General features: G+C 31.6%; 1 protein-coding gene across 1 annotated transcript; it reads left to right on the top strand.

Annotated features, from left to right (window-relative positions):
• Positions 1–1594: 1594 nt before the first annotated feature.
• On the top strand, positions 1595–6428 carry LOC122584888 (protein RRP6-like 1). The gene is made up of 13 exons (XM_043756962.1): positions 1595–2232; positions 2871–3026; positions 3242–3400; positions 3484–3567; positions 3654–3733; positions 4194–4244; positions 4324–4432; positions 4536–4618; positions 4745–4790; positions 4889–4976; positions 5314–5483; positions 5570–5695; positions 5855–6428. The coding sequence occupies exons 1-13, from the start codon at positions 1609–1611 to the stop codon at positions 6155–6157; spliced, it is 2079 nt and encodes a 692-aa protein (XP_043612897.1). The 5' UTR covers positions 1595–1608; the 3' UTR covers positions 6158–6428.
• The last annotated feature ends 5913 nt before the right edge of the window (positions 6429–12341 follow it).

Here is a 12341-nt window from a genome sequence, read left to right as displayed (position 1 = left end):
TTAGCTTTTGTATATATGTATTGATCGTGTTGATATCTGAAAATGATGTTGTTGGTTGATTTCTTGGTCATTTCTTATGTTATATCATCAAATGTTAGACGGTGCATGACTTGTATATATATGTTTATATGGAATGATATACATACATAATCATTATTATTGCTCACTCACGTAGTCACGTATAATGCCCAATGTTGATGTTGTTTAATTACCAGACGTAGATGAAATCAGTTTTGATTGCTGATAAGGTGGTGATGTCTGTGGAGTCAAAGGGGGTTTCTTCCCCAAACAGAATCCAATCCCTACATAGACAGTTTTGACACTATTCAGAGATAGAGAGACTGTTTCGATCCCCGGCCAAATGATTAAAAAGCATGGGGTGTAAAGAGTTCGCTCAATCCATATATATTTATTTAAAAAATATTATGTTTTTTAATCAGTGTTATGGGTCAAAATATGAGATGCTATTATGCTAACTCTAACATTAGAAGTATATTCATAGCAATGAAACTTAAAAAGAGTACAATTGCTTAGACTCCAATATGGACAACCAACCGGATTAAGATTCTTTAAAGTTATCTCAATCCCAAATAAAGTTTAAGCCCCGGGACATTAGTAAGGCAATTTGAGAATAGTTATATGCCAATTATATTGAATGGTTGAATTGTATAAATAATGTTTGTATATATTAAGTAAAAAATAAGTATCTGACGGTTATTTTTGTTTATTAAATTTGACGTAAAGAATATATCAAGTAATTAATTACTATTAAATATGTTAAGTAAAAAAGAAACAATATCTAAATACAATATATTCACAAAATCAGAGAAGCAAATACATTTAAGTTATCTAAATGAGTTGATATATACCACTTAAAATAATAAATTTAAATATTTTAAATCAGTTTCACTATTTTTTTTTAGAACATTAGTTTCACTATTGATATACGGATTTTTACCTTTCATCTTTCATAATTTTTCACCTTAAATCTTGTCGTGCGTAGTAACTTTTAATCGAGATTTTACCACTTATTTATGGTAAAAAAAAAAAAAATTAACCCAAAATTAATCTATGCCTATCCCTTAAAATAATTGAAAATTAAATAAATTCAGTAACGCAAAACAATTTAACGCGTGATATGGTAAATCTCGAAAAAACTTCTGGCAAAAGGAAACTTACCATAAATATCACGCCTTATCCAAAATAACATGCAATTTAATTTTGAATTAATTGCGGATCAACTGAATTGTTTAGCAAGTTAAGGCAATAGGATACACACAAAATCTACAACTTTAACCAAAAAGTATGAAGTATTTATTGTGGTAAAATCTTTAATTTTCGATAAGTATGTATAAACTTTCATCTACTTTATACGATATTTTTTTACATATGTATACTTTGACTTCCCTATTCAACACATTGTGTTAACACATATTCTTCGTTTATCGAAACACTATAAAAGTCCTAAAACCCTTTCACAATTTTTCTTTTTTATCAATCCAGAAACCCAGTTTCGTTGATCGAAACACTATACACACCTTAAACCTTTTTCTTTCTTTTTTTTTTTTTTTTTATCATCGATCTAAGATTTTTTTAATTTTCTGAGTTATGATGATTTCATCATCGATTCAAGAAACCCATACCCATAATTTACCACTTGATTATAGTGATTATTTTTCAGGGTTCCCATGTAACAATAAGCCATGCAGCAGTTATAAAGATTTAACCTTTTTTCAAGATTTTATAAACCCTGTTCAAGAAAGTTATAAAAAGTCCCAATACGTTGTTGGGTGTGACAATATATGGGCAAATAATCTTCAGAATGATTATTTTGGCAACTTTAAAGATTTTGAATATCCTCCATATGTTTTCCAAACAACTAATTGTGTGTATGACAATACTACACAATTATTTCCAAACAACTATCTTGATAATCATGAAGCTTATAAGTATTGGTTGGCAAACCATATAAATTATAATCATGGGGGGAGTGGTGATCAGTTTGTTAGAAGAGATAAAGAGAAATTCATTAATCACCAAGATTTGGCAGTTGATCAAAATAAGGTTGATGATGATAATAATGGAACACAAAAGGTGAAAATGCCTTATCATATTGGCTCAATTCCAAAGCCACAAGATGAATATAAGATAGTGGTGAATAATGTGAATCAGCCTTTTGAGCATGTTTGGTTGCAAAGGAGTGAGGATGGATCAAGGCTCATACATCCATTGGTTAGTTTATTTTTTTCTTTATTTTGTAATGTGATGCTTTTGCTTTAGTGTTTTTTTTTTTTATGATTTTTAATCTATTAGAACAGCATGGTACAGACAGCGGTCTGGTGGTGGCGACCACGGGTGGTGATGGGTTGACGGTTGGTGCGGGGTTTAGGGTGGAAATTTATTCATTAAGGGCAAAATAGTCATTTTCAATTGGTACATTTTATCATGGGTGAAAAAATTTTATATAGTACTCCGTAGTATAGATGATGGGATGATAGATAATTAGATTAGAAACAAGAAAAAATCAAGAAATTGGTTGAAGTTTAACTTGTTATGTGTGATCAGCTTTGTCTTATCTCATTTACCGCTTCCGTGTAACCCTTAGGCGGTCGAAACACTTTATTGCGAAAGTGTTTATACGATTCAAAGGTTTATCCGGTTCTTCCTAAATCCCATTCACCTACAGAATTGAAGTTAAATATAACTTGTATGGTTTTAGCTTTAAAGATATGTCGATTTCTCGAAATCATGAGAGCAATTTGATGCATGCTTTAGAACAAGTTAAAAGTTGTTCTTTTTTTTTTCTGTGTTTTTGTTCTGTAATATATACATTTCTATATCTATGTTTTACTTTTTTCTGTATTTTATAGGAGAAGTTCTCGGTTTTCCACTTTATTGATAGAAATGTGAGCAAGCTCAAGCCTGTAAAGCCGCCTCCAGTTGAGACTATGCCATTCAAGTTTGTACAAGAAGAAAAAGACTTGAGGGAGCTCGTTCATAAGCTGCGTGTAGTCAATGAATTTGCGGTAATTCTGCTGGTCTGGCTTGTTACATTCAAACACACTACCTTTCTCTCTGAAATTCTGTTTGATTTTGTTATGAAGTCAAAACAATATGAACAATGCTAGAATTAATTAACCAAAATTGTTGTTGATAAATCTGATGGAAGTCATATGAATATTGACTTTGAGGAGTTAAGTTGTCTTGTCTTTGACTTTTATCATATGCTGTTTATTACTAGGTTGATTTGGAACACAACCAATATAGATCTTACCAAGGTTTGACTTGCCTGATGCAAATATCTACAAGAACCGAAGATTTTATTGTTGATACACTAAAACTTCAGGCTCATATTGGTCCATATCTTCGAGACCTTTTCAGAGATCCTACCAAAAGAAAGGTATTCTGCTTAGGAAACATAGCTTATACTATGTCAAATTTTCACCTGTTATAACAGTATCATGATATAGAATTATTTTTCAGGTCATGCATGGAGCAGATAAAGATATTTTGTGGCTCCAACGAGATTTTGGCATATATGTGTGCAACATGTTTGATACGGGACAGGTTTATTTGCACTGACTCTTCACATTTCAATTTGAAATCGCGATAGTTATCTATTCTCTTCATGCTGATTGTGCTTATTGTTTTAGGCATCACGGGTGTTGAAAATGGAGAGAAATTCTTTGGAGTATCTGTTGCTGTACTTTTGCGGGGTGCCTCTCAATAAAGAGTATGCATCTTCCCTCTTTTAAACATAAAGTTAAAGATTATATTCGTGTTCGGTCAATTTAAAATGTGGGACTAAACTCGATGTCAAAGTTTATGGCTCATTCTGTTCACTGTGCATGCACTTTTTGCTAAGAAACCAGATTTGATTACTAAATGTGTCTATGTTTAAAATACACTGCAATTACTAAGGGTGGTAAGATGGGTGGGTTGGGGAACTAGTTAAAATAAGTTTGGATAAAAAGTGTGAATTTTAATACTCACTTTTTCTATTTTTTTTATAAAATCATATGATCACATTAGTAATCTGCACCATTTTATGATATATGGCCATTTTAAGTTAAATTTTGGACACTTAAATCATTAATGATAATAAATATAGCCAAATCAACCTATTTGTATATAATTGGGAGATTAAATCAGTCTGCTACTTGTTTATTTAATTAGGAATTTCTTTGTTGCAGATACCAAAGAGCAGACTGGCGTTTGCGCCCGCTAACAAATGAAATGTTGAGGCACGTCCATCTCGATTCTTACTTGACTAGTTGACCAACATTTGTTTTTTTACTTATCTTTATGTTTCTTTTTTAACAGATATGCAAGAGAAGACACACATTATCTTTTGCATTTATATGATCTTATGAAAAGACGGTTGCTTTCATCGTCAACTGATCCAAAATATCCTGAAGCACTCCTTGTAGAAGTAAGATTAACATTTTATTCTTGGCGTAGATCATGAGAATTTGTCATTTTCTTCATACTTCAATGCTACTTTCAAAATATATTCTGATTATTGCTGCTTTCAGGTGTATCAACGCAGTTATGATGTGTGCATTCAGCTTTATCAGAAAGAAGTTGTTGATCAGTATTCGTATCTCAGTATATACGGGTATGCTGATTACGATAATACAGGAGTATATTTCCTTTTGTGTTATATTGTATATCTCTGTTTTTTTTTTTATAAAAAAAATTATAAAATATACTTATAGGCAACACTTGTCTTATGGTTATGTAGGTTACATGCTGCTGATCTTAGTGCTGAACAACTTTCCGTTGTTGCAGTAAGTCGTTATTCCCTGCAATTGTATAGAAGTTTCATAATCAAGTTATGTGGAAAAGTCTTGTAAATTTTAAGAGTTTTGTTCTAAATTGCATACAGGCCCTTTGTGAATGGAGAGACATTGTGGCACGGGCAGAAGATGAAAGTACCGGTTATGTATTGTCAAACAAATGCCTTATCGAGATTGGTAACTTCATATACATCCTCGTCTTTTTTGGCAGTTGAATTCAATTCTTTGCTAACATTGTTGCTTAAGGTGACAATTTCAACCTGGTTATAGGTAAATGGGCTGATCCAGGATATATTTTGTAATGGTTCTAAGTGTATCTTGACAAAGCATAAAACCTGAAATTTTTTTTTTTTTTTTAAATTGAGGTTGTGAACTTATAAGAATAAATTTTATTAGATCACTAGATTAACTATATATAAAATTCAAGAATAAGAAACGAAAAACAAATTACCTGTCCATTTTGCAATTTAATATAAACTTGTAACTTATATCCCTTTGTTATTATCTTGTGTAGCGAAGCAAATGCCCACTACAATCGGAGAACTGCGTAACCTGTTGAAAGTTTGGAACCCCCCTATTGAGCGCCGCTTTGATTTAATTATTAACATTGTTCAAATTTCTAGAAGAAATGCGGCTGCATTTGAAGCTGTTGCCAGGAAACTTAAACAAGAATGCATGGAAATTGTATGTTTTTCTTTTCATTTTCCTATTCTTTTCATGATAACCGTGAGATATGTCCCTCTAATTAATCTTTATATATCTGTTTTCAGGAAGCTTCACAAATTACAAAGAAAATGCCTGAAGAAGCCTCAAGTATGTCAATTGGTGGCAACAACATTGTCATGAATCAATCTGGAAATGCAGTAGAAAAGAGGAAACTTGGCCTTGATACAATGGTAAAGAATTGAAAAATAGGAATACTTCTTATTGTATTTCATTTTATGCTACACCCTTTTAACGAAATCGTAAGATTCTTGGAATTTTTCAGCATTAAATATGTTATACCTGAGGTTGCGTGTTAATATTCACTCATGATGGGTTTGTTTGGTTTTTAGGCGCCCATGAACATCAAGTTTGGTACTTTCAGCACAGAACCGGGATCACTGCTTCAGACCATGAAAGAACCTGCCAATGCTCGAAAAGTCCCAGATCTTAAAGAACCTAATGCAACATGTTCCAAGCCGTTGAATAGCGTCGTTGTGCAAAAAACTGTATCCACTGCAATGGTAGAAAAAGGAGGACGTGTGGGAGCTGCAAATGAAGGTGAAAAAACCTTGTCGAATCTGTCATCGACCTTCCAAAAGTGCTTACAGACCACTAAAGATCAGAATTTCACGAGCCAGGCTCGGGACTGCTGACCCTAATCGAGCTTTCTAGGACGGGGATCTTGCAGGGACTAGATATGTTTAGCAATAACAAAACTTGCCAGATATATATTTAGAGGAGAATTTTAAACCATTTGACTAAATATATATATTTTCATAAGTGTATGTGTAAAGTTATTGTAACTTTTAAAGTGACTTGCTTAACCAATAGTATTAGGAAATACAGTAATATACTGTAATAACGGATTTAGGATGGGGACACTTGCCCTCGTCCCACAAAGTTTTGAATACTGTAGTTTACATATTTGAATTTTAGTCAGTTTGCCACCATAAAGTATACCATAAGTTATGTGAGGCCCTTCTTATAGATGCGTCCACCCGCGTCCGATGCCAAACCAAAATCAGACGTTATTAGCACTGGGTGTGTCTATCCCGGCGTCCAAATCGTTTGTTCCACTTTTAGTTGGTTTTGTTTTGTAGGTCCAATGCTTGTTCTTTTCAAAACAAATAAGAATTTTGAAAATTAGTGAAAATTTTAAAATTTAAAATTGCATATGGATTCATCTTTTGAAAACAAAACAATTTTAAAATAACAATGAAAATATTTTGGTTTTCTATTTCTAATCTTTTAAAATATGCATATGGAAAGAGTTTTCCATCTTTAAAAAACATATGAAAATTTTAAAAACACGCACAAAATTAGAAAACATATTCTAATATATCTGATTAAGTGAGAGGTTGAGGTGCGGTGGGGCCGGGGGCGATAGATGACGAGGTGCAGGGGCGGGGCGGAGTGTAGCAAAAGAGTTATAATTTGAATTTTTTTTAAAATTTAGAAAATGAAAAGCAGAAAACAATAAAAAGTTAAAGTACTCAAATCTCTGGATCTGCCAATGATCACTACTATTCATCGTCACCACCATCACGCCGCCATTACCACTCTCGCCGCCACATCGTGCGGATATTCGTCTACTTTAATTTCCAATAAGGAAATAATTATATATTTTATGTAATTAATGTCGATAGATTACGAAAGGGAATCCATGTGGGTTCACATGCAATATTCTAAAAGCTATATATTGCATGCAAATGATGTAATGTCGATTGATTACGAAAGGCAATGAAAAAATCGTCCGTGTTGAGTTGTTTGCCACGCAAATAGCTAGTGTTAGTGTTATGAGACCGGACTAGCCGAACCAGGGTTTGATGGTTACAACGGTTTATCGAAGCTAGTTTGCAAATGATATATCCGGCAAACCAAAAGAGCAATTGTGTAAGACTCAATCACGTACAGTATTATAACAAATGGGTCATTTTTATTGTTATCGTGTTACGGGGAAAAAAAACCACTTCCGTATTAAACTTTAGTTCTTCTCTTACCACCCCGCTTTTACCTCGTCACTTCTCGACTCCGCCCCCTATGCCCTTGTCCCTTGCCCCCTGTCACCCCCGCCCCTAAACCCCCTCCCCATTCCATCGTAGATTAAAATATGTAATTTAATATGAAAATCAAATGACAATTATATAGTTTTATGTGATTTTTAAACTTTTCATTTGTTTTATAAAGATAGATACCTTTTCAATTTAAAAAAAAATTAAAATGAAAAATTAAAAAATATTTTCCGTGATTAAACGTGCCCAGTTTTTTATATTAAATGTATATAGTATTATGAATGTCCTTTTATATCGAGAAAGATATAAAATCAACATTATGCATGTACTTTAATATAAAGAAAAAGTCTTGGTAAAATCTAGTATAGTTAGATAGTTGTAGGTTAAAATAATAATGATTGGATATTGTAACTTATTGTATATTAAAATATTAAACTTAAAAATAAATGATTAAAAGGTAATGATGATAAAAAGATGAAACTGGTATCACATGAAAAAATGTAGATAAAATCATGAATAGTAATGATTTTATGGGTTAAGTCTTGTAAGAAATATATAGTTTATAATACGTATAAAATAACTTCCTTGAAAAAATAGTTTATTATCTGAAGAGTTATGACCATCGACTATCTCTTTGCCCGAATTGTGGCCCTATAGACGTTATGCCATTGGACCCACCTTGCTATGTACTTTCGACGAAAACGTTTTCTTATTATTTAAGCTATTTTTTTTTTCCTATGCAAAGTGACGCACACATAAATAAACAAACACACACCATATTTTTTTCTATATGTTTGTTTCGATTCTCAAATTTTTGATAAATGTTAAAAGGGTTAAGTACCTTGAAATAATGTAACTAACTATAATTAAATTTCTATTATAGGAACGAATTAAGGTTTTGAATATTGTATGTTAACAACTTAATAAATTATTCAAATTATGTAATATGACATACATGTCAACCCATATGAGCCGCTACGTGTAAGTTTTTGATTGGTCGGCTCATGCTTTGAACATTTTTACTAAGTTTTTAACACTAGACAATATCCAATCTCATAGTTGGTTCCCACTATAGACATTTTGTTAGTTACATTTAGACGCATTTAAACTAATGATAAAACATCAGTAGATGTTATTCATCATTCATGAACATGCCCAACAAAACTTTGGTTTGCTAAAATCGTTTCATACATCATTAAATTAAAATAAAGTAAGTTACAAATTTCCTCTGTCGTTGGTCAAAAATTACCGTTTTCATTTTTAGGTTTCGCAAGTTACCATTTCAGTCCAAAAAAATTTGTCTGGTCAACCATTTTGGTCCAAATTCCAAACGGATGTTAAAATTACCCATCACATGATCTACACGTGATGGACATTATTTATACCACAAGGACTAAAAACTGTAATGAACTTTTCTAGTAATAAACTTTTTAAATTAATTCCGGCTCATATATGAAAAAGGAAATGGTAATATAAAGCTGTTGGGTATTTAAATTTAGGTGTGGAACACTCGCATATTATTTTTTTAATCCATAAAATCTATAGGGGCCCAAATATTTATTTATTAATCAAAAATATTTAAAAATTTGTATGTGAGGGGTTTCACACCTAAGTTTACTTGTCGAACAACCTTATATTTACTTTTCCCTATGAAAATTATATATGTATATAAAACTGCTGCTGCTGCTATTGTTGCTAGGGTTTCAATTTTTTTTTTCCATCATATATATGTGCTTACAAATTCTGTCTCCTTATACCTTTCTTTTGTAGCTCTAACATCTTCAATATTTTTACTTTAAACAAACCTATTTCACCTCAAATTCATCAAAAATATTCAAACAAGGAATTTTGGAAAGATGAGGAACAAACAGATACATTGTGTGTAAAGTGTGGTGGCGGTAACGGATCTAAGATGGCGGTGGCCGGATATTAACGTGGCAGTACGGGTAGCAGATGTAGGATGGTGGTGGTGAGATCTAGGATGGTAGTGGTCAGATCTAGGATGGTAGTGGCCGGATCTAGGATGGTGATGGTCAGGCGGATCTCGTAGGCATGGATGGTGGCCGGATATGCACCACTATTTTCTTCATGATCATCATCACTATGTATACATACATAGACATGTATTTATGTGTAAGATTGAACAATAAGAGACAAATTGTTCTTTCCTTCGATTGATTAAAAAGTTTTCCTACAATGAAAAGCTTGGATAGAAAAAAGATAAAAACTCATCCATTTTTCTTCAATATCCTTCCATGTATTGCCACGTTAAATGGAATCATCGGTTCCACCATTTTTTCTTCTTCCACTTTTTCTTTGAGTTACACTTATATTTATATGTACTTTTTTTTTTTCTAGAAATTTGTTGTGATTTTTCTTTTGTCAATATTTCATTTCTTTATGTGACTTTGGTTGCTTATAAGTTTCTACCGTAAATGATTGGCTTGTTTGTTTTTATTTGTCAGCAAATAGCTTTTGCTTTGGTTGCTTATTAGTTCATGCACTAAGTTGTTTATTATTAAAGGAATTAAATTTAGAATAGATTAGTTGTCGTGGATTCAAATTGTTTAACTTCTGTGTATGAATGTATGTAGAGATTAGGAGATAAGAATGGAATGAATATGTTGTGCAGGTCAAAAGTAATTACACATTTACCTTGTGGTAAAAAAAAAAGACTAAAATATCCATCATGTATAGGTCACGTGAAGGGTAATTTAACATCCGTTTGGAATTTGGACAAAACCGTTGACGAGGCACATTTACTTGGAATAAAATGCTAATTTACGAAACTAGGGATGAAAACGGTAAATGTTGACCCACTACAGGGACGAAAATTGTAATTTACTCACTAAAATAAAGTAGTTTGTTGATGTCCGCACGGATACGATGTTGCACTCAAGTTTAAAAAACGCACAGAAATCTTTATTATCACAAGGCCCCACTCATCTTTGAGGTGCACTTTCCTTTTTTGTTGTACAATTGGCTACTTTTATTGTACCCTACCAGATGGGTATATGACTCAATATCTATGGCATCCTTTCCCTTTTCGTGTTTGTTGCGTTCTACCTTTCCTGCTATCAAAGAGAAGTTATTTTAAAAAAACATCTTTCACATAAGAAATTTTTTGCAAAGAAATTTTTTGCAAATTATTAGAATATACTCATAATATATTACTCCATAGGGGTAACACTTCGTAAGAACAATTTTAAAATAAGAACGATGAAAACACTTAAAAACATCATTTTGATGCATTAAAAGTTCATAAAACTAACATAGTGCATAACTAATTATCATTATTTAAGTGTTTAACAACACATTGATCCGTCAAAATCGGTAAAATCACGTTTTTTGTTGGATGCATAATTTTGATGAATGTGCATCCAAGATGGATGCACAAAACAAAAAAACATGATTTTCTCGATTTTGACATACCAATATGTTGTTAAACACTTAAATAATGATAATTAATTATACACTGTGTTAGTTTTATGGACTTTTAATGTATCAAAATGCAGTTTTTAAGTGTTCTCACCGGTTCTTATTTTAAAACTGTTTTTATTTGATTGTCCCCCTATATATATATATATATACACATACTATAATTATAAAGCAAATAGCCTTATTTAACATTTTAAGTTTCAACATTTCATCAATAACTTACACTACATCAAAAGAGATGGCTAGTAAGTGGTGGTGGTAGTAGTAGTGGTATAGAGAGACATATAGAAGAAAAGTGGTGGTGGTGGTTTGGCCGGTGGCACCAAGAATGATGAGATCTTATAAAAAAGAAAATGTTGTAATTACTAGATATAGATATTAATGTAGTATAAACTTTGAAAAGATGACAAGTTAAAGTAGAAAAGACTAACATGCCCTCATGCCCTCATGTGAGGGACATGTGATCTAGACTAACAAAGAAAACTGGACGGAATTATCCCAAAGGATGTAACATACAATAAAAGTATGAAATTTGGACCATTTCCACTAAAATTTTTGAAGAATAATGTAAACCACGAAAATATACGAACTACATAGACGAATCCTGCAATTAACTCTTTCTTTTATGAATACTTATATTTAGATAGATCATCGGAGTAATTTTTTCTCTATCATAAAACTCTTTTTTTTTTGACTTAATTCATGGAACTGTAAATTCTATTGGGAGATGATAGGGTCAGCTGGTTCTATCATTTGAAAAAGTGAATTGGATAACAAGCTGTTGTCATTTGTCAATTTGACTATATTATATTTACATAAGAAAAAAAAAAGAAAAATACTAAATGAAACCTTACGGCTTTATTTAACATAAATAAAAAACCTTATATATTTTCATATTAAAAGTTCATCCCTAAATTTAATGATAAATGTACAACTATTTAATGCACTTTAACGAAAGTCCTTATAACTTCGTTTAGCAAAACTCAATATATATATATATATATAAATGTAAACCTTAACGTTACAAATCTGTTATTACCTAAGTAAATTCTTTATATATCTTGGACTTACCTAAGTAAATTCTGTTATTCCATAACACCAACTTTAGGCGAAAAGATAAAATTAAAAAAAGATGTGTTACGTGTGATTGTTGCGTATCATCCGATATTCTTTTCTTCATTAATGCTCTTTGTAATTTAATATTGTCAACTTTTAATTAACCAAATTTTTATACAAGTAAATAATTTATTATAATTTAAAATTAACGTTAAAATTTAGCAATAAAATTCTACACATTATAAAGTTTTCCTATGTAATTACCGCAATTTATAAAGTGTTAGACTTAACGTTATTCAAGATTATCAATCAACCAAGAGATTTTTGTTTC

Source organism: Erigeron canadensis, chromosome 1, assembly GCF_010389155.1.
Source record: "Erigeron canadensis isolate Cc75 chromosome 1, C_canadensis_v1, whole genome shotgun sequence".
In the NCBI taxonomy this organism is placed as follows: domain Eukaryota; kingdom Viridiplantae; phylum Streptophyta; class Magnoliopsida; order Asterales; family Asteraceae; genus Erigeron; species Erigeron canadensis.
The sequence above is the reverse complement of the archived record's forward strand: the minus strand, read 5'-3'. Positions and strand labels throughout refer to the sequence as shown.